The following is a 26,672-nucleotide window of genomic DNA, read 5'->3' as shown; positions in this document are numbered from 1 at the left end:
GTACAGAACATTTCAGAGTAAGACTATTCTTATTCTATTATTACTCTAGTATTGCAATAAAAATGTCATTTTTCTTGGGAAAGAAAGATGTCTGAGAAGTGAACAGGGTAGAGGAAAAGAGTCCAATAATGCATATTTATCTTTATTTGTAAAGTTAAGGCATGCCACCCACCCTAGGACTAGAAGCATCTCTTTCCTTCCTCCTCATGTGCCAACTTCTGCTGCAGAATATGCGAGGCTACAGCTTCTGGAGATTACTGTCAATCAGGAGGAAACTGAAATCTGTTCCAGGCTCATGTTCAGTTGGTTTCTTACCCCTGTAAACAAGATCAACCATGCTGTAAGTTTGCACAGCAGCTAGGACTACTGCTCTTCCATCTGTTACTAGGGATAGAACAAGGCATCCTTGTTCCTAACTAGCAGCTTTGATCCCCTTCCTTGCCTCCATCCTGGGATATACATATTTAATTTCTTAGTAATGTTCATACAACTGAAGACCTGAGACCCTTGTTTCTAGAATACAGTGCGTTAGGATCAAAGTGGCATTCCCCTGGCCTTCAGTACAGAGCACAGCCTGACTGCTGGGGCACTCTTGATGAATGGTAGTTATTCGATCAGAAACATGAACATCAATGTATGTAGTGCCATAGCACTTCAGAGTGTTCTCGTACTGACAGCTCTTTTAGAACATTAAGCAATACTCACGTTTTCCCAAAAGAGAAATGGAAGCAAAGGATTAAGTAACTTCTGACATGAGGGACAGGCACTATGTGCCAGAAATTTAATAGAAATCTCTTCCTTTTTGTATTTTACTCAAACTCAAATGAAGCATTTACCTCAAAAATAGTCGTGCTCCTGTTACTCCTTGTAAGGTGGCTTTGTCTCCTTCCACTAGCAGCATTGCGCCTTCCCGCAAGCCCTAACATAGGTGGAAACATTTTAACATTATTTTCAAAGCTATTTGAAAAGCTAGAATACTTGTCACAAGCAGAACAGTTTTAAGTGTATCTCCTCATGACTACAAACAGATTTCCTGGCTCATTTTTTTAACAAAGATGCTAAGACAAAGGTAGGTGGGTTATTTTGTTTTAGAAGCTGGTTTTCTTACGTATTTAATTTTGCTGTTATGGAAGGCCATACAAACCATTAAGGAGAAAAAGAAAAATGTTTGTTCCACAATTACTTCTGCAACCCCCATTCTGAGACTCACTTTTGTCCAAGCAACAATAAGCTGGGTTTGTTAGAGTGCAAACTTTATACTTCAAGTTAAAAGCTGGCACATGGAACAAATGAGCAAAATCCAAGGCTGAAGCTGTTAGCAACAGTATAACTAGCCTTTCCTGCTAGAGTTCTGAAAGGCTTGTCAGGAGGAGGAACCCATACTGAAAACTAGTAAGGATGCATTTAAAGTGCTTACCATGCTACATCCCTCACTTTCCTGACTGGGAACTACTACTTACCAAAACTGGAGGGGTATTTGGTTCTTCGTGATATTGGCGAATTCTTTCCTCTCTTGTCTCCTGCAATAATGAGTGTAGATTTAGCTGCCCAGGCAGTAGAGTAGAAGTTAAAGCCATCCAAGTACTATGACACTCAGCAACTTCTTAATGATAAACAAAGCAGGCACTTCCCCTTGAGGAGAATGCTTTAATTAGACTAATGTATTGAAGAAAGTGGCAGGATTGACTTTAGTAGATACATTTTTTCCCTTTCATCATTAGTAGCAAGTGTTGTAGGTTGATCAAACAGAACTTGCATAGTCCCAACCCCAAAAAGCCTGAAAACTTCCAGTCAATTCATCCAGCTTTTTATCTTTTCAAATATTTTCTCTATGTGCTCACTCTCAGAACAAGAGTACAGAGGAAGGTGGTGGAAGCAGATGCCTGAGGTGCCTTCTTCATGAAAGATGATAGTGAGCCATGGATTTCCACTAATTAAATATCTGTTTCTTCCTTCTCTAGTAGGAATCACAATGAAGAATTTCTTTCTATGAATGGCTCTGCCATGTTTCCTGAGGGTTGCTGCTTCTCAACTGAACAACAGTAGTTAAAGAAATCAAACCAGAAGGCTTTGTTGATAAGGAAACATAGGAACACAACAGGCACTTGTTGCAGCACAGAATTTCCATCCTCCTCTCAGAAAAATAGCAGGCAGTCTTTTTCCTGTAAATATCTCCCACTTATCTAGAGACAAGCGAGCAGATTAAGTGACCACCTACAACTTCATCTAAATTCTAGAAGCACATCTTGATCTTCCATCTCTTCGTTGTCCCCTGATTCTTAATACTTCCACTAGCCACAGAGAAATTCTGACTACAAGGGCAAAAAGTATTTGGGCTGTTAAAGGATGCACTTCAGAAACAGCCTCCTGGTTGGCTCCTGACAAGCTATTTAAGAAAAAGCTCTTCCATACAGTGGAGATATCAGTCTCAGTGCCTGATGTTTAACCATTTTTCTTTCAGCTATACTAGTACATGTGCTTACTTAGTACTGGCTGTTACAAGGTGTGCTCTTTGCAGGGACACTCACACATAGGTATTTTCTTATATTACAGGTTTGCACGCAATCTTAAGCTTTCCCTGTTCTGATAGCTCCTTCAGATGTTTAGATGTTTAAGCCTCTTAATGTATGCTTAAATTAGGTCTTCTAGATCAGGAAGCAAGGCAGCCTATTCCAGGACTTCCCAGAAACAAATTGCATTTCATCTTCACATTTTTTTTTCCAATTCCATGCCAGGTATGAACTAACAGTATTTCAGACATTGCAAAGCTGCTGTTTGTGAAAAACACTTTGTTCCACCTCAGTACCACTGTTGCCAGCTCCTCTTCCCACTCAAAGAAAAGCTTTAGGAGGGAGTAAAATGTTATTGCCTCTTTGGTATTTCCAACTGTTTGAGGGAGCAGCTGTTAAACATTCTATAGCTTTGTAATCCCTTGCAAATGCACTCTATCATTACACCTTGGTACCCTGCGTTTGCTGTGGCATGCTTTACTTACACCCATGTGAGTGCTTTTATCATCTGGATCCAGGTAGTGAGGGTTAATGTTAAAAGGAACTAAACCTAGGGCTTGCAGGGAAGGCGGATAAACAATTGGCATGTCATTGGTAGTATTGATGCTGACGGTAGCAACATTAGTTCCTGCACTGGATCCCATGTAAGGAACCCCATCCTGAAAGACAAAAGCAATGATTAGTATGTGGTATCACAATTGGGAACAGCATTTTATAGCATCTTCTATCAATCTTGGAGACTGAGCAGTCAGATCAGACTTAGTCCTTCTAGCTCATCTTACTGCTAACTTTACAAGTGAAAAGCAGAAAAAGAAGAGCTCTCAGTTTGAGGTGGGCAATAGTTTCTATGTATAACGGCTGGCAGAGAACTAACTAGGGAATGCCCTGTACTCACAGCTGTATGATCCCTCACAAGAGAAAACTTGCAAGGTTGTCATTTCAGACAGACTTTGCTATTAAGAGATGAGGCTTGCCTATGTTGCAGTTACAGGAAATATCAGAAGTAGCTTTAACTAGCTTCTAAAGAGGGTAGATCACCCGAAGCTGAGCACCGTGCTGCTGCATTGTGCGTTTGTGTATATTAAGATGGCCTACGTGACCTTTATTCTTGGCAGCTAGCCTCTTCAAACATACTGTGGCTTGCATAAATTTGTCTGAAGTAATTCACAGTTCCACATTACTAGGGGAACACCTTGCTTCTGTTGTCTTCCACTGGTGACCTATCTTTGCTGTGCTTTATGAGATTCACTATGCTAGAATGGACTGCTGACTGGAAGGGCTTGATGGCACTTGTACCTCTCAATTTCATGTCAAACAGACACCCAAGTTAATTACTACACTTACTCATTTACTCTATTGTCTAAAAGGCACGTGCAGATTAAGTTGTTGGTTTATTATTAGACAACCTGCAGCATGAGCATATCTATTAACAAGAATAAAAAGTGAACATGACCTGAAAAATGTGGGTTTTGGCCAACGATTAAATCCTTGCACTGCTCTTCATTGGTATTTTAAGTTGAGGGGCTTACTTCTAAGGTATGGCATAGCATTGTACATCCTAAAGTCTTGCAGTCCCCTATCTTAGAAACTGCTGTAGGACAGTTTACTGACCCTAGTCTTTTCAGGCTTTCATGACTAATGACAGCTTCATTTGGCCACAGATTTCAGTTCACCAGCTTGCAAGATATGGCTCAATATTTGAAGTACATTAGAAACAAAGACATAGAATCAACTTGGATTTGTCTGAACAAATGTTTATACGTGAGATCCTATCATTCAGACTTGACCTGAGACATCTAGTTGTTACCTCAAGAACTCTCTTCCTGATCTCCTGTATCAGACTGTTGTCATAGAGAGCTTTCAGGAGACGGAATGTGTTGCCACCTCCTGCAGAAAAAGAGTCCAGCTTATTTAATGTGCTTTACCGTCGATTTTAACTGATGCCATTACAAGCTTGGCAGACTCAGTGCTCTATTCAGGACAGTATTCTGCTTTGAGCAACAAAAAACCCAGAAGCTTCAGAGGAATGCTTGTTTGGCAGGCCACGGGCTCATGTCCCAGGTCCTTCTGACAGATGACACTGGCTCATTGACAGCAGATAATATTCTAATACCCTTGAGTGTGGTGTTAGGACTGCGCTCAATCTGAGCACAGTAGGCCTGGATCCTCTTAGTCTTGGTAAAATGATGATAAAACATCTAGAATCATATTTTTAATGCTGAAGTACTGTTCAAGGGAAGAGTTTGAAACTTACTGGAGAAGCAGTTCCATTGATAAGTCTTCCCTACTTCTATTCCCACCACTAAATTTAGGGTCTTACTGTTCCCAAATACAATATTGTTTTCTGTAGCTGCTTCTAATTGTGAGGTGAGACTTTTTCACGCTTATCTCTACAGTACCAGCTCTACAAAAGACTAATGCAGCGTCTTATATAAGCCCTCTTCAGGAAGCAAGAAGTAAAACTTACCAATAAATATTGCTTCAGATTTCCTTACAGCTTCCACTGGATCACAGGATTCATGAATGCTGTCCAGCCCGTAACCTTCAATTAAAAGTTATTTACCTTTGCTGCTTCAGTTTTGAGGAGGAAAGTACATTCAATCCCTCTATCCTGTTCTCTGCCCCCGTTCCACCCAAATGTCTCACAATACGACCAGGGAACCTTCAGAGACCTCTACGAGGAAAAACAGTGTATACCCTATGTTCATACTGGGCTTCTGCATGCAGCTGTACCAAAGCAAATGTTTCCTTTAAAGATATAGATGCTCAGTGTCTAAAAGAGCAGAGCATTTCACTCAGCATGTGCTGGCTGTGGTACAACGTCCTGCTGAGCACTACCAGCTAGCTAGAAAACAAGAGGAAAAAGCTGTCACTGCCCAGAGTGGCTATGAGTCTGAACGGGGTCTGCCATCGTTGCTCTAGCATTAGTAGTATGAATGTCGCATTTGAACATATTTTTTGTAATGGTTAAAATGTTTGGCTTTGACAGATTTGCTCTGCTGTGGTTCACTGAGTAGAGTATGTGCCAGGAGCCCTGGAAGAACATGGACAGTTGATAGCAATCTTTCTGCAAGATAAGGAGCAAAGTGTGATACCCCAGGAAGTGAGTATTGATTGTTACTACAGTAACAAGTCCAAAGTTACCTGGAAGGTGACAGACACAAAGTAGGGCTGTTGCAGTAGGCCACTCTGGAAAGATCTTTGCTCATAGCAAAGCTCAATCGCTGTTCATCCTGCAAACACCTGCCTGCCTGAAGCACGTTACAGTAATTGTCTTCTTCACCTAGCAGGAGGTGCACAGCTTGAGCAGAGGCTTAATGTATATGGGAAGAAATGTTCTCCCGTGTCATTAAGGAGAATAAAAATACGCCGCTTCACATCCGGGCGTACAAGCTTCCTCCCTGAAGCGGTTACAAGTGTTTGCAACATGCTTTTTCCCGGAGGCCTCTGAAGTACCCACTTGTAGGTGAAAGTTTGCAAGCAGCTCGCTCCCTGCTGCTGTCACCCCCTCGCTGACCGGAGCTGAAGCAGGGCTCGCCAGAGCTCCCCTGTCCCCGTCCCCCCTCGGGGCCCCCCTTACCCAAGCTCTCAAACTTCTCCCTGGCGGTGCGGGCGTAGGCGTCTCGGTCGTGCAGGGCGTAGGGCACGAAGAGCACCCGCTTCACCCTCCTGCGGGAGGAGAGGGCAGAGGTTTGCTGGAGCCCCCCGGGCACGGCGGGGCTCTGCCCCCGCCCCCAGTCCCCCCCTCCCCCGGCGCTTACCCCCCGAGGAAGCTCTGAATGTGCTGCTGGCAGTGGCCCAGGTACCCCCCTCCGTGCAGGGTGGAGTTGGAGACCAGCAGCAGGCGCCGCGGGCACCCCATGCCTCGCCCCGGCCTCGGCCCGGCCCGCCCCTTCCTGCCCCGTGGTGGGGGCCGGGCCTCTCCCCCGGCCCCGGCCCGGCCATGCTGGACTTCGCCATCTTCGCCGTTACCTTCCTGCTCGTCCTGGTGGGCGCCGTGCTCTACCTCTACCCGGTAATGGCGGGGGCGCACGGCACGGCCCCGGTGCAGGCAGCGGGCGGCCGCGGGGCCCGGCCCGGCCCGGCCCCCCCTTCCATCGGCCCGGGACGGGGCTGCCGCCCGGGGGCGGGCCAGGCCGTGCCAGGGGGGCTGCCCGCCCGCCTGCACCCTGCTGGGCGTCAGCGCGCTGTGGCACCCCGTGTTTAACGAGCCCCCTTGAGCCCCTCTTGGGAAGGCTTTAGCTGCTCGGAAGTATAGCTCTCTTGTAGGGAAGTCCGCCTAAAACCGAAGTTCAGAGAGGCTGACGTGTCCCCCTTTACTCTCCAGGCATCTAGGCAAGCATCGGGTATCCCCGGGCTAGCTCCGACTGACGAGAAGTGAGTGCTTCCCATTTTCATGTTGATCACGTTCCGTCTCGGCACTGGATGCAGCTCATGCCCAGGTAACCTCTTTGTGCTCCTCAGGGACGGCAATCTGCCAGATATCGTTGCTAGCAGAAGTCTGCACGAGTTCCTGGTGAACCTTCATGAGAAATATGGCCCAGTGGTCTCTTTCTGGTTTGGAAGGCGCCTTGTTGTCAGCATTGGCTCCATTGATCTCCTGAAACAACACATCAACCCCAATCGGATATGTAAGTGCCCTCTGCTTTGTCTTTGAGCTTATTTGTTCCTTCTGGCCGTGCTGAGCATCATATGTCAAATGAAGGAAGCTGGGGTTTCATTCTGAGTAGAAAGAAAATGAACCTTAACTTGCAGCTGATGCGGTTTAGACATGTCCATGGTCCTGCTTACTGGACTTGAATGTCAGTGACCGAGAGTTGCTGCTGTCCAGTGCCTGTCAAGAAGTTCCTGTGCTTCTGCCTTTTACCCTCTGCCTAAGGGCAAATATTTATGGAGAGAGAGCATCACGTTCATTAGTCACTTGAAGCAGCCAGGTGAAGATCCTGTAGCAACTTGAGGTACAATTTAAAAGCAACTTGAAGTATGATTGAAGATGGGGAATGTTGCTAAATTGTCTGAAAAGAGCTCTGGTATTCTGTGATAGCTTCTGTGTGTGGTTCAGTGTGGAGATTTTTAAAGTGTTATTTCAAGAAGTTCTTTAATTTTCATTTTACTTTGAGTTATAGAGTTTTGAGTCAAACACTAATGATCTTCTAGCCTTGGAAGTGGTTAGTGGAGCTGGTTGTTGAGTTGATCTTCTTAGTCTTGGGAGGGTATTTTAGTTTCTAGTGTAAGCCTTTTGGAGGTTTTGCTTCCTAGGGTGATCACAGACAGTAAGTTAACTAGGCTGATGTTTGGGTTTAACCTGCTGTTTTTCCAGTTTTCATCCTCTAGGGTAGATTGAGTTGCTGGTTGCTCACCTCTGACCTGATAGCGTAGGTTATTTTCAGGCACAGGCAGATATCTCAGCATCACTTTATGATGGGGTCACGATGGGTAAGCTTCTTGTACGTTTGCATGTCAGACTTAAAAAAATGCTGATGATCTGGGAAAGGCGTAGGAGTTAACAAAGATCAGCAAGACACAGCGGATAGCAGTGGCACACCAGAAGGTGGAAACACACCCTGAAAGATCTGAATGCACTCAAGTGTGCTTGGGGAATATTGAGCAGACTCTTTCTCAAAGTTCAGAGAAGTGGTGACAGGCCCTTGAGCAGACAAGTTCTCAAAAATGTACTGAATTTGGGAGAGTATCCAAATACTGGAGGAAAACAAATACAGTACCAGGGCTTAAATGTAGGAAGTTAAGTGAACAGGGCAGCTACAGACTAGATGCTGAGGGCTAAAAATACTTTTTAAGGATGGGGATAAGTGGGAAATGCAATAAAGTGCGGTCATACCATACTTCTTTGATAATCAGACTTCTAGAGAAGTAAAGTGATAGAACAGTGTTTCTAGACTATCAAACCATTAAAAGTCTGATATGCTTCACTCTTAGGAGTGAAAACGTAATCCTAGAGCTGTTTTCAAGACCAGGACAAAGCACAAATGAAGTCTGTGGAAGTGCTTGGTAGGACAGAATTCTGTTTCTGAGAGATGGTTTGTGGAGGATGGCCTCATGGAGTCACTAGTCTCCTGTAGCTGTGGGAAAACAGGTGTTTCCCAAATACTACAAGATGAGGGCAACCCTCTGCAAAGGGCATCCTAGTCTCTGAAGTCTTAAGTTCACAACAGTGAGTGTAGCAGTGGCATAGGACTGACAGTTTGTGCTAGGGACAGGGAAGGAAAAAAAATGGAGCCCATTGCTGAACCAGCAGTCTTCTTTCACACACACCAGGAGAACTATGCAGTTTCTGCAGATGATGGTGCTAAGCATCCTCTGGCCTCTCCAAATGCCTCTGCATGCCAGATTTCTTTGTGGGCTTTCCCATCACCAGGGGATGGTGGCATGAATAGCAGCAGCCACTTCATGGCAAAGTACCATGGAGGAGGAATTGTCAGCAGCAGCTAGAGTCACGTAACAGCCTGTTCCACGTGCAGAGCCACAGGTACCATCTGCTGTGCCACAAGGCATATGCGTACACTTCTTGTCATTTGAAGTAGGAAACAGGGCGAGCTGCAAAGCTTTAAAACATTGGAAGGGAAATGATGTGAGAAAAAAAGTATTTAGGAAAGTTTATTCTTGCCTCTGGCCTCATTAGCTGCCTTTGTGTTATTAGCTGGTAAGTCCTCTGAAGGTAGGAATTGTCTCTTGTTGGATGTTTGTCCGGTAGCATAATGAGGCCGTGATCTCTGCTGGGAATCTTAGATGCATCCACAGTAGGTTGAGTCATAGGTGTCTAGCCCAGCCTTGTTGTTTTCTGATGCCTCAGAGGTTTCTCTGGCTCCATGTGGGAGAAATAACAGACTGTGATAAATAGTGAAAACCTCTCTTTTGAAACTTTCCAGACTGCTACTTCCAAATAGTTCCTTAAAGATTCTGCCAGTTCGTGAGACCCACAGAAAATTTTACAGAGACAGAAGATCATATAGTAGACCATGCCTTATTGCATGTTTTTGCATTGACTACTAGTGTACTTTAGTGGGTTAATTAACTAGAGGCCCCTGGTGATGAAATTCAAAGTTAAAGATCTAACTTATGCAAGCTGTAGTTATAGGAGATGGAGGATATGTGTTTTTGCCTAATTTATTCACTGCTGCAAGAGTCTGTGTGCAAGGAAGATGGAAAGCAGTTAGAAGCAGAAAGCATTCTGTAGCTTAATAGGGCACTGTTTTCTGTGAGAGACCTGCAGCTTCTCTGCTGGGGGCAGCCCTGGCTGGCTAAATCTCTTGTGAGCTGATAGGGCTTGTGTGCATAGATGTGGTTGGGGCAGGAGGGTACCCCAGTTGTGAAGAGGGAATCTGCAGATCAGGCAGGAGAGGTGGAGGAGAAGGGGAAGGAGTGTACCTACCACTCTTGCTGTTGTGACCAAGTGGTTGTCACACTAGAATGGTGTTTCCTTTACTTGCTTTCAGCGAATCCCTTCGAAGCAATATTGAAATCCTTCCTGAGGTACCAGCCCAGCCTGAATGGGGATACAGGAGAGAGCCACCTGAGGAGAAAGCTGTATGAAAATGGTGTGACCAAGTCCCTTCAAAGTAACTTAGCTCTCATCCAGAAGGTAAGTTGCTTTTCTGCAGCAGAGAAGCGCTGTGTGGCTCACAGGGGAAAGTTTAGTGAGAATGATTACTAGGATAAAAGACTTTCATTCAAATTCATGCTGGATCTACAAGCGTCTGAAACAGAGAACAGCCTCTGTCTGTTCGAGCACAGAGCACAGTGTGAACATCTGGTTTCTGTTAGCTCCAGTGGGTTTGGGGGAAAGGGTTGGCCTTTGTGACATTTTATGCCAAGGCATCAGATGCGCTTAAAGGTAGCACCTGATTTCTGGATTTATTTCACAGGACAGGAGGGAGGAGCAAGGAACCAGCTGTTGGAACCATAAACAACTGGAGAACTGTTCTGTTAACTCAGTCCAACAGCCAGAATATGGTCTATCTTCCCAATAGCGAGTTACTAGTATTAAACGGTTTAATGTATTTTCTGCAACAGAGGGAACAAGAGAGATGGACAGAACTGGCTTATGGGGGAAAACCTTAGGGCTAGGCAGGATATATGATGCTAAAATGTTGCTGGTTTAAGATAACAATGAAAGGAAACCCTGAAAAGAGAATAGATAAGTGTCATGGCCTTGAAAGCATGTTCTGCCTTAGCAACTTAGGGTGGGAATGCCTCCAGTTTGGGATATGTTTTGTAAATAGGCTGCTGATATTACTGCCAACTAATGGTTCCTTTCCTCTTTAAGTTGTCAGAAGAGTTGCTAGCCAAATGGCTCTCCCTGCCTGAGGCACAACACGTGCCACTCTGCCAACACATGCTGGGCTTTGCCATGAAGTCTGTAACGCAGACAGCTATGGGCAGCAGCTTTGAAGATGACCGGGAAGTCATCCGATTCCGCAGACACCATGATGCAGTAAGTGTCATGAAGAGTCAGGAAATTTCCTTTGCCATTTGTCCAAGCCGACAGCAAACAGTTTTCATCTTGTGTGCAGTGTAGTAAGCACAAGCTACTGCTGAGACATTAACATTAAGAGTCTTACTCAATTGTCCCAAACCAAAACAATCAGAAAGATCCTACTGCTAATCCTGCTGTTATTAGTCTAAGGCCAGGTGTTTCTAAAGGAAATTTTGTTGGCGATAGGGTGGGAAAAGAAGCTGTTTAATCACCCAGTCAGGATGCCCAGCTTTTTCCCATACAGCTGTAATTAGAGTTTTTTCATTTCAACTCAGTTTCAGCTATTATAAATGTAATAACTGTGATGAGGCATGATGTTCTAAAGAGGAGACTAGATTCATATTCTGAGAAAGTCTTTGTTTTATTTGATGTTTTCATTTTGATGAATAGGGAAGAATAAAAGAGTCCCAGCGTTCTGCCTGTGGTAAGTGGTGGTGCTCTTCTCTCTGTCCTTCTTTCAGATCTGGTCGGAGATTGGGAAAGGTTTCTTGGATGGGTCCCTTGACAAAAACACAACTAGGAAGAAGCTGTATGAAGATGGTAGGTTCCTCCCAAAATCACAGTCACCCTCATGCTCCACTCTGATTAATGCTTAGAGTTAGCTAGCATATGGAAGCACTTAATTTGTCTAGCCGTATTGGCTTTTCTGCAGTTGATCATCATGACATAAGCTACTGGATGTGTCTTCCATAGATGTGCAGAAGATCAGAAGGTATCACTGTTTTGTAGTTCAGTGACAAGCCTGCCATTATACAAAAAGTGTGTAGGACTAGAACTCTGCATCTAGGTCTAGTTCTGAGGTCTTGGTGTGCTTGCTACCTTCCTGTTCTGTGTCCTAGTATCTGCTTTTGACCTCTCCTGGAGGCAGGCAACTGTGCTAAGTGGAAGCAGATGAGGTCATTTGGTCTGGCTTGTTTAATCATTCCTATGATGCACCATTTTACAAATGCACTGCCATTTCAGATTGATTTTTTTATTCTTCAGTTGTCCTGTCCTTTTAGTTGTTAAAAGTTTAGACTTCTTAATATTGATTGATAAGATGTTACACAAAAGTAGCCTGTATCTAGAACTAAGGATTTGCTCGTAAATCCTTCAGACCCAGTGTTTCCTTCCTCATGTTGCTGATTGTGTGGGTTTAAGAGCCTTAAGTCAGCTACTGCCCCACTAAAATGGGCTTCTCCCACAGGTACTTGTTCCCGATTTGTATTAAGGACACAATTTCACAAACTCTGGTTGGTGAGGCTTGGTGTTTAAGCATTGCTGGCCTTCCTATACGGAGAAGAGATGAGAGAGGACAGATTAGTTCTAAGACGAAGGGCTGCATTGGACCTTGGGAAATCAAGTTTCAGATCTAGCTTCTGGTCCATGTTTCTTGGATTGTCTGAATTAGGTCACTTAAATGAGACAGCTGACAGCAACTAGGTCCCTAACTCTCCCCAGTTCCCAGAACAGCCACTAGGAGTTAGGCACCCAAATATCTTCAGATGAGTGGAACCTTTGTGCCAAAATCCGCAGACATTTTAGCCTTCCTCTAGCATTATGTCTATAGAACCCCTAGCAAAAGGGAGAATATCAGTAGCTGGAGGTGCCATAGCACTAGTAATTATAACTCAACAGGCAATACAAGAAGCTATCTGGCTCAAACTTTTTATTTTATTTTATTTTATTTTATTTTATTTTATTTTATTTTATTAGAGCTGTTTAAACATGTTATCTGATGGCTATAGTGTTGAAACTAACTTATTTGACCTTCCTTTACATGATTTCAACTCACAGATTACATGTCTTGGTTATACCTGTAAGGGCGACTCTTTGCAGGCAGCCTGTGATATTTGGTTCCTACATTTTCAGCTAAATTAGAGATACACCTTCCAAACCGACACTAACGTGTAACAGAGGCTGCTTCTGTAAGTGAGCCCAGCAGGGACAGCTGGTCTGAAAATCTGCTTGGGGAAATGGATTCACATCTCTGCAGCTCTCAATCTGACCAGGTTTTAAAATAACCATTTCTTTTTGCTTCCAAAGCTCTGAAGGAGATGGAATCTACCTTAATGAAAGCCATAAAGGAACGCCAAGGCAGATCGTTCAACAGGCACGTCTTTATAGACACTTTGCTGCAGGGGAGCCTGAGTGACCAGCAGGTCTGTGCAGCTGTTATGTCATTAGGAAGTAATGGAATTCTAGTAGATTGGCAACTCATTACATTGTAGCCTTTGATTAATCTAAGCTTTTGCATCTGGCAGGGGTCAGATTCCTTACTAAAGCAGCATTCTCTCTGGTTCTTTTTCCATTTCTACAGTGCTTAATTGAATTAGACATCAGTAGCTTTCCTTGTCACTGTTTTCATTGCTATTTTTATAAACCAGAAGTGTGCTAGTATTAAGCATGTCTCAAGTGCTGTTACAGTAGAAGTTCTGTAGAGAGTTCAGTCTTCTAGATGAATTTCCTGCCCTCTGCACTAAAGGGATTTCATGTGCTTGAGTGGAGAATGTGCTGCTTCTTTTTAATCTTTGCATCTTACAGACTTCATTCTCTGAACTAGATTTTGTTTCCTAGATTCTGGAAGATACAATGATTTTCTCCTTGGCAGGATGCACAATTACTGCTAACTGTAAGTATAAATCGCAGGTAACTTTCTATCCTTGGACTCAGTTGTCTAAAACTGAGAATGATGACATGAGACTTAATCTAGACTAATAAAAAGTGATACTCATCATTCTATCTCTCTTGAGCTACAAATGTATAGAAGCAGCTAATTTTATAGCAGTCATTCAATACAGCCTCACAGCTAGTGAGTTGAAACTGAGGTTTGACAACTTTCCCATTCTTTTGGTGAACCTTAGAATTTCTTCCTCTTGCTTTTTTCTTGGACTCAAGTGATGCTGAATTTGATGAAAGAGTACCAAAAATTGCAAGCCACAAAGAGCATGATATAAAATAGGTTCTGGTACACAGGAAGGAAATCAGAACAGAGTGGTAAAATCTGACTGGCTGCTTTGAATTTATGAAGGATAAGTATGTTCCATATAGGGAAGACTTTCCAAGGAGCTACATTGGGATTTAGATTTTAAAAAAAGCAACTGAAAATACAAACCGGGGCTGTGTAAAATCTCTTATGATATGAGGATGATTTAAACTGAACCCCTGATTATCAGGCCCTGTATCTCAGCCAGTGGGACTGGAACTCCAAAGAAAAACTCTCAGGTGCTGCTGGGTACATGGAAAGTAAATTTGGCAGCTATGTTAATAACATCCCCAGAGAATATACTCTCCAAGTGCTTCAGGAAGACAGTCTTTTCAAGGAGCTTGACTCCTTAGAGATTGTCAGATAGTTCTCAGGAATAGACAGTTAGGAATGGTAGAAACATTCCCTTGTAGCTTCAGAGAAACTGCATCCTACACACTTCTTATGCAAGGCTTCTTTTTTCACTGTGCTGTTGAAGATATCTCTTGAGAACCTCACAAAATAGATGTAGAGGAGAAAAGTGCTGGCCAACCTGGTGCAGAGAGCTATATTGTTCTTCTCCCTCCCCGTCAGGAGCCCAGACATTGGGTGCCTGGAGCACTTGTCAGAGATGTGCTGAGGAAACCCACTAAATAAGGGAGTTTTCCAATGCTGTGGACAAACCAGCCTTTCAGTTGAATGTTTGGTCTAAAAATCCTGGTTCCCTAAAAGGGGTGATTGCTGGAGCATCACAGCTGTTACTCATACTGGGAAAGAGAAACTCTTTGACTGATGCTTTGCTGGGCTGTGTGGTCCCTTCCCCGGGGCTGAGACTGAATGGGTCAGTCTCCTGCACAGCTTTCTAAGCTCCTCATAGCACTGGAAAGAGAATTTAAGCTTGCAGGGTCTCTTGTTACACAACAGTTCAACCTCTACTTCTCCCTCTGAATAGAGAATCAGTACAACCTGCTGAGAACAGAGGTCACCCTTTTAGAGGTCAGAAAAATAACATTGCAAATACAGCAAGCAAGAAAACCAAATACAGTTAGTAAAGTTTGAATTTTCTTGATCTGATATTGTCTTGATTCCTTCCCCAGTATGCACCTGGGCAGTCTATTTCCTGGCAACCTCTGAAGATGTCCAGCAGAATCTCTACAAGGAGGTGGACCATGTTCTGGGGAAGGGACCAATTACGCATGAGAAAATTGAGCAACTCAGGTGGGTCCCTTGAAAGGAATTGCAGTGGAAGGCTATCTTGTGAAGTAGGGACAGGGGCTTCATGTGGTGGAGGCTGATGCCCAGTCTACACTGGACCAGCAGAAGGCATCCAGAAGCTACTCCTGTCTTTTCCTGGAAGTGATCAAACTACAGGATGACTTGCAGCACAGAGAATCTGCTGTAGGGCTCCAGACAACGGGGACCAGGCTGTTCTCTTCAGGGTGCCTGTAGGAAACTCTTTAGGTTCATTGGCAGGGGAAGAGAGCACAGAATCAGTGCCCTGGCTGCCTGAAAAACTCTGTGCCATTGTTTTTTTAATTGCATCTGGTCGTGCAACTGGGTGTATTTTGTATTTGTACTGGTGTTAGGGTTTCAGTAAAGGAGAATGAATATGGATTTCCTGCTGCTTCTTGTATGGCTGGGAGGTCTAGGAAAAGGAATAGTGTGTTTATGCTTTTTAGTGGGGATAATTTGGTTTAAAATCTGGAAGAGGTTGGATGAGAGAGATTTTGATAAACTTCTGTAAAAGTTGCTGATGAGATTTAATGCTTATTGGAAAGATGCTGGGACTAGTCAGGAAAAAAAAAAAAGAAGCTCTTCATTGTGGCTGGAGACAGCTCCAGGAGCAGACTGTGACCCTGAATGCAGCGGGTGACTCAACTCTCCTTGCCTACAACAAGGACATGGATAAGCGTCTTTCTGGGAGGGTTAAATTGACCCAGACTTATTGGTTGCAGATACTGTCGGCAAGTCCTGTGTGAGACAGTGCGAACAGCAAAGCTTACTCCCATTGCTGCACAGCTGCAGGAGCTGGAGGGCAGAGTTGACCAACATACTATCCCCAAAGAGGTAGGGCAGTACTAGGCCACCCTGGTTTCCTGGAGGGGAATTTGCTGTTTACTCTTCTATCATACTTCTTCCCATGGAGGGGTGAGGGAGGAAGACCATTTCTTCTGACACTCGTTTAATCTGAGCAGCTGGTCTGTCATCTGAAAGTGCAGTATAGTCAAAGTTTTCCATGTGGTTCCTCTGTGGGATAAGCTCTGGGATTCATGTTCTCTTCCTGAGCAGGTTTGCCTCTGGTTCTTGGTCCACCAGGGATGAATCATCCTTTGAAGGGGTTTATGAGCTCAGCTGTGCAAGTGTATGATTTCAGGACTAATACCACCCATGCTTCCTACGCAGAGTAGTACCCTCCATTGCAGAAAATAAAGTAGTGCATACATACATACCAGTAAGAGTAGAGGAATGGGATCTGGCCCTCTCTAACCATGTAAGAGTTGCAGTGTGGGCCTTAAGAAGTTAAAATCCTAATGTGTGTATTTCATTATAGAAATCTGTAGATGAATATAACATACTATGTTTTTAAACAATTTATTAAAGTGAGTGGTCCACAGAATAATTGTCTGGCAGAGTTGTCCAGAGTTGTCTTTAATCATGCATTTCATTCTGGTCTGACATATTTGTTCTCATTTTCTTTGCAGACACTTGTACTTTATGCTCTTGGTGTGATGCTGCAGGATAGTTCATCTTGGCTGTCACCATACAAGTATGTAGAATCAAGATCTTTATTCCTTCCCAAACTAATTCCTTTCATTTTTTAATTGATATTCTTTAGATCTTACTTCCATGCACAGCCTGCTCTACTGCAGGACCTGCCTTAAGCAGATTTTGGAGATGAAAGGGAGTCTGTAAGAAAATCTATTTATGAAGATCTTGATTTGTTGGTCTCCATGGGCAATTCAAGTTATGATCGTTTATGATCTTCCTAGGCTCCAGTCTGTGTTTGTGTGTGTCTGTCAGAGTTTAATAGTTTTTGTTTTTTCCCCCCCACATGCACTGCTTTCCTGACAAACTGGTAGATTCTTTTTAAGGTTTTTGGAGGAAGGAGAGGAGAGAGGGAAAAAAACAATGATTTGAATGGTTTTGGAATCATTGCTTGTTGACATGAAACACTGACACAGGGGAGGAAAAGCCTGTTGGAAGTTTTGTGTTTTCAAGGGGAAGGAAGTGCTATTTCATTACTTTATCTGGGAAAATAATTCTGGATTCAGGTAGTATTTTGGAGGTTAAAGAAAGAAAATGCTGTAGCTTACTGTGGCCTCTAGGTGGCAAGTACTAACATTAGTTTGACTTGCCTCACTTGGGCTAGAAAAAAATATGGGTCAGTTATTCTAGAGAGAGAGAAGAGACAGCTGAAATCTAGGAGAAAGAACAGAGCCTTTGGAACAGTGCTTGTCTGGTCCTGAAAGCATAGCTTTTGCAAAGGGGTCAGGCATTGATGCATGACCTGTGAATATCTCGGCAGATTGCTCAGTAGAGTAGAGCGGGCACTGTGTTTAGGAGAAGTTCACTGGGGGCCACAGGGAAATAACAGGTGAGGAGTGCTGTGAACACTGTGTTTATTCCAAGAAGAAGGAGGGCTGAGATTGTGCTTGAGCCTGAGACAGATATGTATGTATGTACGTGACAGAGACAGGAGATCGGCATTCTGTGGTCTTTTCTCCTACCTGCCATATAAAAACACTGTGTATGGCTCTTTGTCCTCCCTATTTGTTTTTAATGGCTAGACAGCTGTGATTTCTTTCCTATTACAGTTTCTGTAACGTGCTACTTCAGAGGGAATGTAAGCCTAATGTTGCTTTAACTGAGGGTCAGCACCCACGTACCTGTTCACCTTGGTAGAAGTAGAGCTTGGATGTTTAGGCAGGGACCCAAAGACTTGAAGTATAAGCAGAAACATTTAACAGAAAGTGAAAGAGAACTACCTCCCATCCATTAAATTTCCTGGGGTTTGTTTGTCTGCTTTTTTATTCTGTAATACCATATGTTTAAATTGAATGCTATTCTATTAGTCTCCTTTGGGTTAGTGGATTGTGGGAATCTTGTTTTAACTTGTGCTAGTCCTGGATAATAGTTTTTTCACAGCCTCCACCATCCTAATGCTGGAAGCCACTTTTCTCACTTGAATGAGTCACCAGCTTCCCTCCCCCAGCATATACACATACACACACACCAGCTGCCTGAAGAGAAGGGCGAGGGGCAAGGAAAAAAAGGAAAATATTTTTGGAAGTGAGAGAGGGAGGGATGCAGAGAGATGGGGTGGGAGAGAGGGAGAGGGAGACAAATCAGGCTGTGTGTGCCCTGGAGAGAAATGGGGGGCAAGTTACAGCATCAGCTCAGCTGTGTATTCGAGCTAAATACCCTCTGCTGAGAGGTAATGCATATTAGTTCTAACCCTCTATCACACTAACTCAGTTATTCAGCATTCTGACCAAGCTGGGACACAGCTGACTGGCTGGAAACATAGACGGAGTGATTCACAGTTGCCTTCCTGTATCTGTGTGGAATTACCCAGCATGATTTAGAGAGAAGAGGCACTAGATTGATGCTGTTTGCAAATTAGTGAGATTCTGTATTTCATTGCCAGTTTCTTACTCTTGTGTGTGTGTGGACATGTGTCCAGAGGAAGGATTCTGTGCCCTCATGAAAAGCCTCAGTGTATTTTGTCTTTTGTAGATTTGACCCAGAGAGATTCAATGAGGAATCAGCCATGAAAAACCTTTCCTTGTTGGGTTTCTCAGGAAGCCAGGAGTGCCCAGAGTTGAGGTGAGCAAAGGGAAGCAGGCCTTTGCGGATTTGTGTGGTAGAGGGAAGAGGAGTTTGTTTCATCCCATTCCTGTTACTGCTGAGACAATCTGTCCAAGCTGGCAGTTGTTCATTGGCAGATTTGTATCATGGCAAGGTTTTTATTCTCTTCTGCCTCCTTCCTCAGGTTTGCTTATATGGTGGCTACAGTTCTGCTCAGCGTCCTAGTAAGGAAACTGTACCTTCACCCAGTGAAAGGACAAGTCATGGAGACCAAATATGAGCTGGTAACCACACCGAAGGAGGAAGCCTGGATTACGGTGTCTAAGAGAAGCTAAGAACAAGGAAAACAAGGGTCTGAAAGTACCAGTAGTGAAGTTCTGGGCAAGAATCTTAAAAGGAATTGTGTTGGCAGCACAAGGACACAGCCAGGGAATTTTACATGCAGATTTTGTTACCTTCCACGTTCTTAACCACATACCTTTGGGTACTTTTTCTAACTCAACGAATAGTCATATTAAAGTAGATTTAGTCTGTATGCTTCTTTACACTTACTTTTTGCCCAAACCATTGTAAAGGAAGCAAAAAAAAAAAAAAAAACAAAAAAAAAAACACTTGCAGCAGTGTATCTATGAATTGTTGGGTTCCAGCTAGTCAAAGAAGACCAGGCTGCTGGTTAGTCCAGTCCCTTTCCAACAACAGCCAGATGTGGATAAGGAAGGGACTGTACCACAGGGAATGTTTCTTTGTGGATTCCAGCTAGATAAGACCTTGGAGACACAAGGACACAATCTTTCTCTCTATATAGGTATTTTTATTCAAAGTGTCTTTCCTACCCTTGAGCTATAGCTATAACTGTCAAGAAGAGCAGATATATCTTGTGAGAAGTATGTGTGAGTGTGCGTGAGAGAAAGAGAAAAAGAAAGTGGGGTGGGAATTGCACCATCGGCTCTCATGCTGAGTATGTAATCTTGCTGTGCTCTAGGGTTGCAAGAGAAAGGATGACTGAGAAATGCTAGTCAACAGGAGGAATAGAATTGGTTTGGCCCCTGAGAAAACAGAAGCATTAGTAATGATATAATGAAATGAAATAAAACCACAGAACAAAGCCCTGAGAAAGGGATTCTTTATCCTGACAGTTCTGAGGGAAGTGTCTAATCTAATCAGCATCAGAAATTGATGACAGATGCTTGCAGTTCATTGAGCTCTGGGTCAGCATGAGACTGGACATGCAAGTACTGGAGAGTGCTGATTTTATAGGGCTCTGAATTAATGTTGTGCTTAATAACTTAAAAGCCTTTCAGAGAGCACTCTTCCTCTTCCAAAACGTGTGTGATCCATAGCAGCCACATGTTCACATGCTTTTCCCTGCTTCTTTCTCCCTCTCAGCTGTAACAGGCCATCCTGTGGAAGATTTTTCAGAGCCTAACTGAATGGCTTGCAAGGCAGAGACCTCTTACCCCTTTATCTCAGTACTATTTATTGCAATCCAACGTGCTACGGTTGTGGTTCTCTTTCTTTCCTTTTTACATAGAATCACCCTGTACCTGATCTCGATGAGTCTGTTCCACATAAACCTGACTTCTCTGTTAACAGGAGTTCCAGGCCCCCTTCCCATCCAAATGCAGTGTTGTCGTAGGTGAATTGTTGCTCAGTCTGCAGCTACATGTGCCTGAGCTGCTTTTGCACACAGCTACTGATGCATCACAGAAAAGGTCAGGAACGTGTTGCTCCCAGTTTCACTGCCTCTGTAGACAGGGCACGCTTCACACAGGTACACCTGTTTCAGGTATCTGAGTAGAAGCAATTCCCATTTCTACAGACATCATTTATTTCACTGGCACCTTCCAGGTCAGAAAATCTGCTGCTTTTACAAAAATGTTTTGGCTGTTGTGTATCCGCCAAGTGCCGGCCTGAATGCAGTCCTTTCAGCTCTTACAGGGTTAATATCTGATGCCAGCCTCTGTGGGCACCAGACAAAGAAAATTCAGCTCTTGGGTTTAATGTGTCAGCTCTGCTTTTGGTGGAGCTGTGGAGATTCAGATTCCCCCCTGCAGCCCAGTGTGTGTTGGGGGAGATGTAGAACAGAGATTCTGTTCTACTGCTTTTTGTCTGCTGGGCAGGAAAAAGAGAGTTGTGCAGTTCATCTTGCTGCCTCTCTTGCATTGATTTTTATAATGAACTGCAAGAAAGCTCTTGCTAATCTGACCTCCATTTAACTGAAGGTTGGTCGTGTCCCCAGATGGCAATTCATGTTAGACTTTGCTTCACTGCTTATGCAGAATGCCTGTTTTTCTTGAAGGCTGCAGACATTTCCTAAACCTTCTGGAGAAATCAGTGTGGTAAAGGATTTTACTTTAAAGCATCTGTGGTGTACAGAGGAGGCAAAACAGAAGGGAAGTTATTGCCTTCTTGGAGAAAAATGGTAGGATAGCACTGTCCCTGCTAAGAACCACACTAGGAATAGCTGACTTGGTCATATAATTGAGTGGCTAAGATCTGCTTTATTACAGCCATGTGGTGCTAGGGAAGCTTTCACACAGCAGAAAAGCTTCCCAAGAGTAATTGTTCAGACTTTGTTAACAGTGTTTCTCTGCCTTGCTGGAGTTGTGTGGGTCAACTGCCTTGCAATAGTTTTTACCCAGTTGCAGGAATCAAAAATAGGAGTAATTCTTTATAATTTGTTACAAATTTTCTATCAGTCTACACAGGTATTGCATCCTATAAGACAGTATTCTCAGTGTGGGCCAGTAGCCAAACATACTACAGGAGTCTGCGACTGACAGGAGAGAAGAATGTGGCTCAAAGCGCTCAAGAAAGCCAATGGTTAGTTTGCATTTGCTCAAAACTGCTGTCAAAAAAGGCCCTGGCTCATCAGTTAAAGGTATGTGTTACGTGTTGGGAGAAAGAAAGGGTGTGAGGATCTCTCAGGCATTCATTATGCATTGTTCGAGGGCACAGTCACATTGTTTGCTGCAGTCTGTAAGTTTCCATTGCTCACTCTTTTTGTGTCGGTCATTTCAAACAGCTTAACTCTCAAGATATAGCACACCACTGATCAGTCCATCTGTAGCTCCTTTTCTTAGGCAATAAAAGCCCTTCTTTGTATGGGAATCTTCGTAGATCAGAGCTTTCTCTGAAGGTTTAATATATTTCAGTTGGAAAATTGAAATACCAATTTTGTTCCATTTCTCCCCTCACCCCTTGTCACACATGCACTGTCCAGTGGTTCTTTTTTGGCCTGGTTTCCTGAGGAAGGCCTGTGTTCAGAGTGTGCCCCCACCCCACTTATGTCTGACCGCTTCCCCCCTCTGCTCCTCTTGCAAGAAGAAGCTTCTGAGCCCTTGGGTCAAATCAGCTGCATTTGGCAGGGACTGGGGTTTGAAATCTCAACACAACTTTGTTCCTACAAATTCCGTGAAAAAATGACTGGTCATAGGGAAGAGAATCTATTCTAGATGTGTCACAAGATTGCATCCAAAGCCAAAGCATTGTTAGATGCCAGCCTGCGGAAAAACCTGAGTCAGAGCCTGCACTGTAGCAGATACTCAGTCTCAGAAGTCCAGTCAGTAGGGAATAGGGTTTTGTCACTCCTGCTGCTCATAGACCCCACACACTAAAGACACATCTTCTGGCCACGACATGGGGATGCAAGCAGTATTGCAACCTGTGGAAAAAAATGCCTTAGTCTAGTAATTGAGAGGAGGAAGGTTGCTTCTATAACATAGGAAACTATTGCTTTTTATGCTTCACATTCCTGTTCTGCACCAGAAAGCTACTTCACAAGTTCCACAGGGTGGTTTTGAAGAGCATACAGAAAAGCTGTCATTTCATTCCTTGGGCTTTTACTGTAGAACAAGCTTCAACAGAGGGCTGCAAATTAATGGAAGGCAAGAGGCTAAATATATCTCTGTGCCTATGCAACCTACTGCTATCAGAAGCAGGCAGCCAGCACAGGTGCTGGGAGCGGTCAGGCCACAGGTGCTGGGAGCGGTCAGGCCACTGCAAATTGATTGTCGTGGCTGTTTCTGTCTGACACAGGTGCGTACTTTTGCCCCTCATCCTGGTGGCAACTGGTGAAACTGTTAGGTAACTTTGTGGAGCAGACAGCTTACTGAGCTTGCTTCCCAGTACCTCCAAAATGTCCATGAGTGATGTTATGTCTAGGTTTTAATTAACCTGGGCTGCATATAGAGCCATTATTGCAATGTAGTAATATTCCTCTCCTTTTCCCAGCAGTTAAGGACTTACCAGGAATGGCTGTGGCATGCAGCTCAGGGCTGAGGACTGTACATTTTATTTTCCGTCATTAAATGGGAAGGATGGTCTTTGCAACTTCTGTCTTGCTTGCTGCAAATGTAAGTGTCAGTTGTTGGACAGAGTGGACGTTTGCTAATTTAAAATACCTTGGGCTGCTCTTCTGCCAGCTCTCCCATTAGCCGTGCAATTACATGAACCAGGGGCTGCTGGCAATGCAAAATGGGGAAACCACTTGTCTGTCTCACTGCATAGTTAATTTATCAACATTTTGGTACTACTTAACCCACAATTAACTAGTGTTGACTTCCTAGTCTCTCTGTCTCAGGTGCTGTGCACACATTCTCATTGAAAACAGGTGTTACCAGTCCGCAGGGCCATGGCTGACCTTCCTGAGGTTTCTGTTATTGCTGCAGAAAGGGCTTCCTGGCAGGCACCCTTGGATATAGATGTATTCTAATCAGCAGAATGAAGTCTACAGCTTATTGGCTTCCTGTCTAAGCTCAGATCCTCCTGTAGCTTGGGGGTAAATGGAAGTGAGTAGAGCAGTACCTTCATGAAAGCACTTAGAGCATACAAGACTTCACCCAATTCCCTACCCCTTCTATCAAGAATGACAGAAAATGGTGAAAAAGACTTGTAATGAGAAGTCAAATCTTTATTAGTAGTGGGTTATGCCACCAGGAAGTGGAACTGTTGTGGTTACCGTGGCAGCTTGTTGCTGCTTTCCACTTGTCCAAATCAGAAATTGCTGGAAAATGTTATAGGTATCTTTCTCTGTAGCCTGAGAGTATGCACCCATCTTGGCATCTCTCTAGTTGAGCTCAGGACTGTTTTTTAGCAGTCAGTCTTCAACTAAACAAAAGGCCTGTTTGACATCTCTTAGGATTTAATGCCAGGTTTTTGGCAGCAGCAGACGGAGAAGAGGAACTACCACACGCAGGAAAAAAAAAAAAAAGATGAAGAAAATGTTCCTCACATATGGAGGGTGGGGAAGGAGAGAAGATAAGGGTTTCCATGGCAACATTCCTTGAAGATAAGTATATTTAAATCTGTGTGAATTTTAGCATTCAAAACACAGTTGTGTTTCCCACAAAAAGATTTGGGGGAGGGCTGGAGTGGAAAGATTTTTTTCCCTTACTTTTCAGGTCATTCCTTCTTTTACATAGCAGCCTGAACCTAAGATAAATTAAGTATATGCAATTGCTGTGATGCTAACACTCCTGTAAAGAAAGGCCTTTCCAAGAGCAAGAAGCATTGGTCATACTACTGTATCTGCACTGACATCTCTGGCCCAAGCATTTGATCATCTCTTTAATGGGAAAAGTAGTTTAATTAGAACAATGCTAGACCAGTAAAAAGTCGCAAGGACAAACCTACAGCATTCCAGGTTAAATCCAGTGTAAATCAGAGCAAGATCTTTATAGCTGACTCTCAGCTAAGTGATAGTGGTTTTAAGGTAACTGAGGTCTTTGGCCTTGGCCAAAGAGGAGAGAATGTAGAACTGAAAGAGCAGAGGAACTGGGTAAAATGTGTCTCTGGTGAGTGCCTTGGTTGCCACAATGACAGTGAAAAATCACTGTAGGTAGGCAGCAGATGTTCCTGTGACACTATTAGGCAAGAAGTATTTACTCTTTTTATGAGTTCAGTGCTGGGGCTACCCTGAATCTCTGAAGCTTTTCTGCTCCCATCTCTGCAGAGCTGAGCAACTTGCAGGCACTGGCATGCTCTGTTCTGCTCTCACCTCCCTGCTGGAATCCAGGCAGGTCAGCTCTGTCACAAGCCTGGCAGCGAGACAGCCAGTGCTGTGCCTGCTTGGCTGCCAACTTTCTCATCTCACCAAAATAGGCTTTTTTTTTTTTTTTTTTTAACAGTTGCTTCCAACTCAATAATGACTCAGACACTGCAGCAAGGGTAAAGCAATCATCTTCGCTTTCAGACCTTTACAGCAGAAGGCCCTGGGTATTCTCTCTGAAAAGCCAGAGCTTGCTGGGCACAGCCATCAGCTGAATTCAGTTCTTTAGGTTACCTGATCGAACCAGATGTTCCTACAGTGCTGTCACCCTGCTGGCTACAGGGCTGTGTTTCAGCAATAGATTAAATGATTCCTACAAGTTCTTTGTGTTTAGCAGTCCTGGGAAGGGGAGGCTGGGAGGGAAAGAATAGTCATACATAAGGAGGATGCGATTTACCCATTAAGGCTCTTGCCCTGACCAAATTTCCCTAGGCCGTGAATCCTATAAAGAAACAAAGATCTATTGGAACACTAAAGAGAAAAGCAGTAAGTCATATTTGGGTATTTATCTTTTGAGGTGAGAGAGGGGAAACAAATAAGGGTGTCTGAAAAAGCAAAGTTCGTAATGTCAGACTGGAAATTGCCACCTGGTGGCATTTTGTATTGGCTGAGACCCTGATACAGAATAAACAACACTCAGGTCTAGCTAAGGTGACTATGTCCCTTGTCAGCTTCCCTGTGCCTTGATTGATAAAGCCTACAGGCAGTGTGGAAAACTGAACTTTTTATGGATCCTTTTCTGGAATTCACTGTTATCAGATACATTATTGTAAATTCTGGGACTAATATTCAAGCCTTGATGTCAGTACTAACATGAAAATGCATACTCTGGCTTTGTAGTTTCTTGGACCGAAAAGCAACTGACTTGCTGATGCAGGGCTTGTTAGCTGTGAGTTATTGATTAAATATATCATGTTTATTCCATCCCTTCCGTTCAGACTGCTGTGGTATTTTGTGCTACAAACCGATGCTCTAGCTCCGTGCACTTGCCTTACAGCTGAACCCAGGGAGATGCGACAGGTCTGGGATATCTAAATAAGAGAAGTGCAGCAACTTCAATCCCGGTTTGGCAGCCTTCAGCATCCAGTATGTCACAAGCTGTTTCTTACTCCGTCCTTAGGTGCTTGTACGATAGCCTGTTATGGTGATGGGGTTCAGGACACCATGGGCATTAGATGGCAGTAAGTGGATTGCTGCCCCCTTGAACTGCTCCATTGTTGCACCACATATGAACATCCTCACATATCTCTAAGCTTCTGCAAAAACAGTTTCCAGGCCAAAAAACCCTGCCTTCTGGCAGGCTGGCTGCCTGCCTGTCTTGCCTGGGGAGAAAGGAGGTTGCCCACTGTGTGGCAAATTAGCTTCTGACCATGTCCTGGCTCTGTGACGTGGCTGTCCTGTTTTTTCAAGCTCTTCCAGGAATCTGAATGGGGGAAAGGCGCCTTGGGAGAAGAGTGAGCCTTGTGAGTTAATGGGAGCTGACAGGGATGCCTGCAAGAATACACCATTGTGTATTGTGGAAAATCAGCTGGACCAATGGTTGCAGTTACCCCACGTTCATTGCTGAGTGAGGTATTTGGGAACAGAGAGGGTGTTTGAAGCACTTAGTGTTTTATCATGCAGAATTCATATTAAATTTGCAGGAGCCTATGCCTTGATTTGATGGCATTTTTCTTGTAAGAGAAAGGAGAAAAATCATTGCTTGCTAACAGTCTGCTCTAAATTAACCTCAGGCGTGGGCCCAGGCCTGCAAACCTTTGTATGACTGTGACTATTATTTATGCCGTGTGATTGCATTGAATGCCATTGACTATTCATATATTAGCCTAGCACATAGTTGTGGCTTTTAGTAACTAGAAACTAAAT

At 43.8% G+C, this 26,672-nt stretch overlaps 2 protein-coding genes across 4 annotated transcripts; one reads left to right on the top strand and one right to left on the bottom strand.

Annotated features, from left to right (window-relative positions):
- Positions 1–126: 126 nt before the first annotated feature.
- On the bottom strand, positions 127–6,420 carry LOC106029847 (alpha-aspartyl dipeptidase-like). The gene is made up of 8 exons (XM_066999138.1): positions 6,272–6,420; positions 6,091–6,179; positions 4,978–5,052; positions 4,318–4,397; positions 2,996–3,169; positions 1,461–1,520; positions 837–919; positions 127–317 (listed from the first exon to the last, which is right to left on the bottom strand). Exons 1-8 carry the CDS (start codon positions 6,370–6,372, stop codon positions 239–241), a joined length of 741 nt encoding a protein of 246 aa, XP_066855239.1. The 5' UTR covers positions 6,373–6,420; the 3' UTR covers positions 127–238.
- On the top strand, positions 6,392–25,730 carry CYP20A1 (cytochrome P450 family 20 subfamily A member 1). Of its 3 annotated transcripts, XR_010832199.1 has the most exons (14): positions 6,392–6,525; positions 6,838–6,887; positions 6,975–7,141; positions 9,965–10,110; positions 10,795–10,962; positions 11,466–11,544; positions 13,030–13,145; positions 13,561–13,615; positions 15,046–15,166; positions 15,904–16,015; positions 16,651–16,715; positions 18,686–18,775; positions 18,942–23,112; positions 23,898–25,730. XR_010832199.1 is itself a non-coding variant. In XM_066999131.1 (13 exons), the coding sequence occupies exons 1-13, from the start codon at positions 6,454–6,456 to the stop codon at positions 19,090–19,092; spliced, it is 1,392 nt and encodes a 463-aa protein (XP_066855232.1). In that variant the 5' UTR covers positions 6,392–6,453; the 3' UTR covers positions 19,093–25,730. The 3 variants fall into 3 exon arrangements, 2 of the variants coding, with proteins under 2 accessions (XP_066855232.1, XP_066855233.1); XM_066999131.1 differs by having other exon boundaries at positions 18,942–25,730; XM_066999132.1 differs by having other exon boundaries at positions 6,412–6,498; positions 18,942–25,730.
- The last annotated feature ends 942 nt before the right edge of the window (positions 25,731–26,672 follow it).

This window comes from Anser cygnoides, chromosome 6, assembly GCF_040182565.1.
Source record: "Anser cygnoides isolate HZ-2024a breed goose chromosome 6, Taihu_goose_T2T_genome, whole genome shotgun sequence".
In the NCBI taxonomy this organism is placed as follows: Eukaryota; Metazoa; Chordata; class Aves; order Anseriformes; family Anatidae; genus Anser; species Anser cygnoides.
This window is presented reverse-complemented; position numbering and strand designations above follow the sequence as displayed.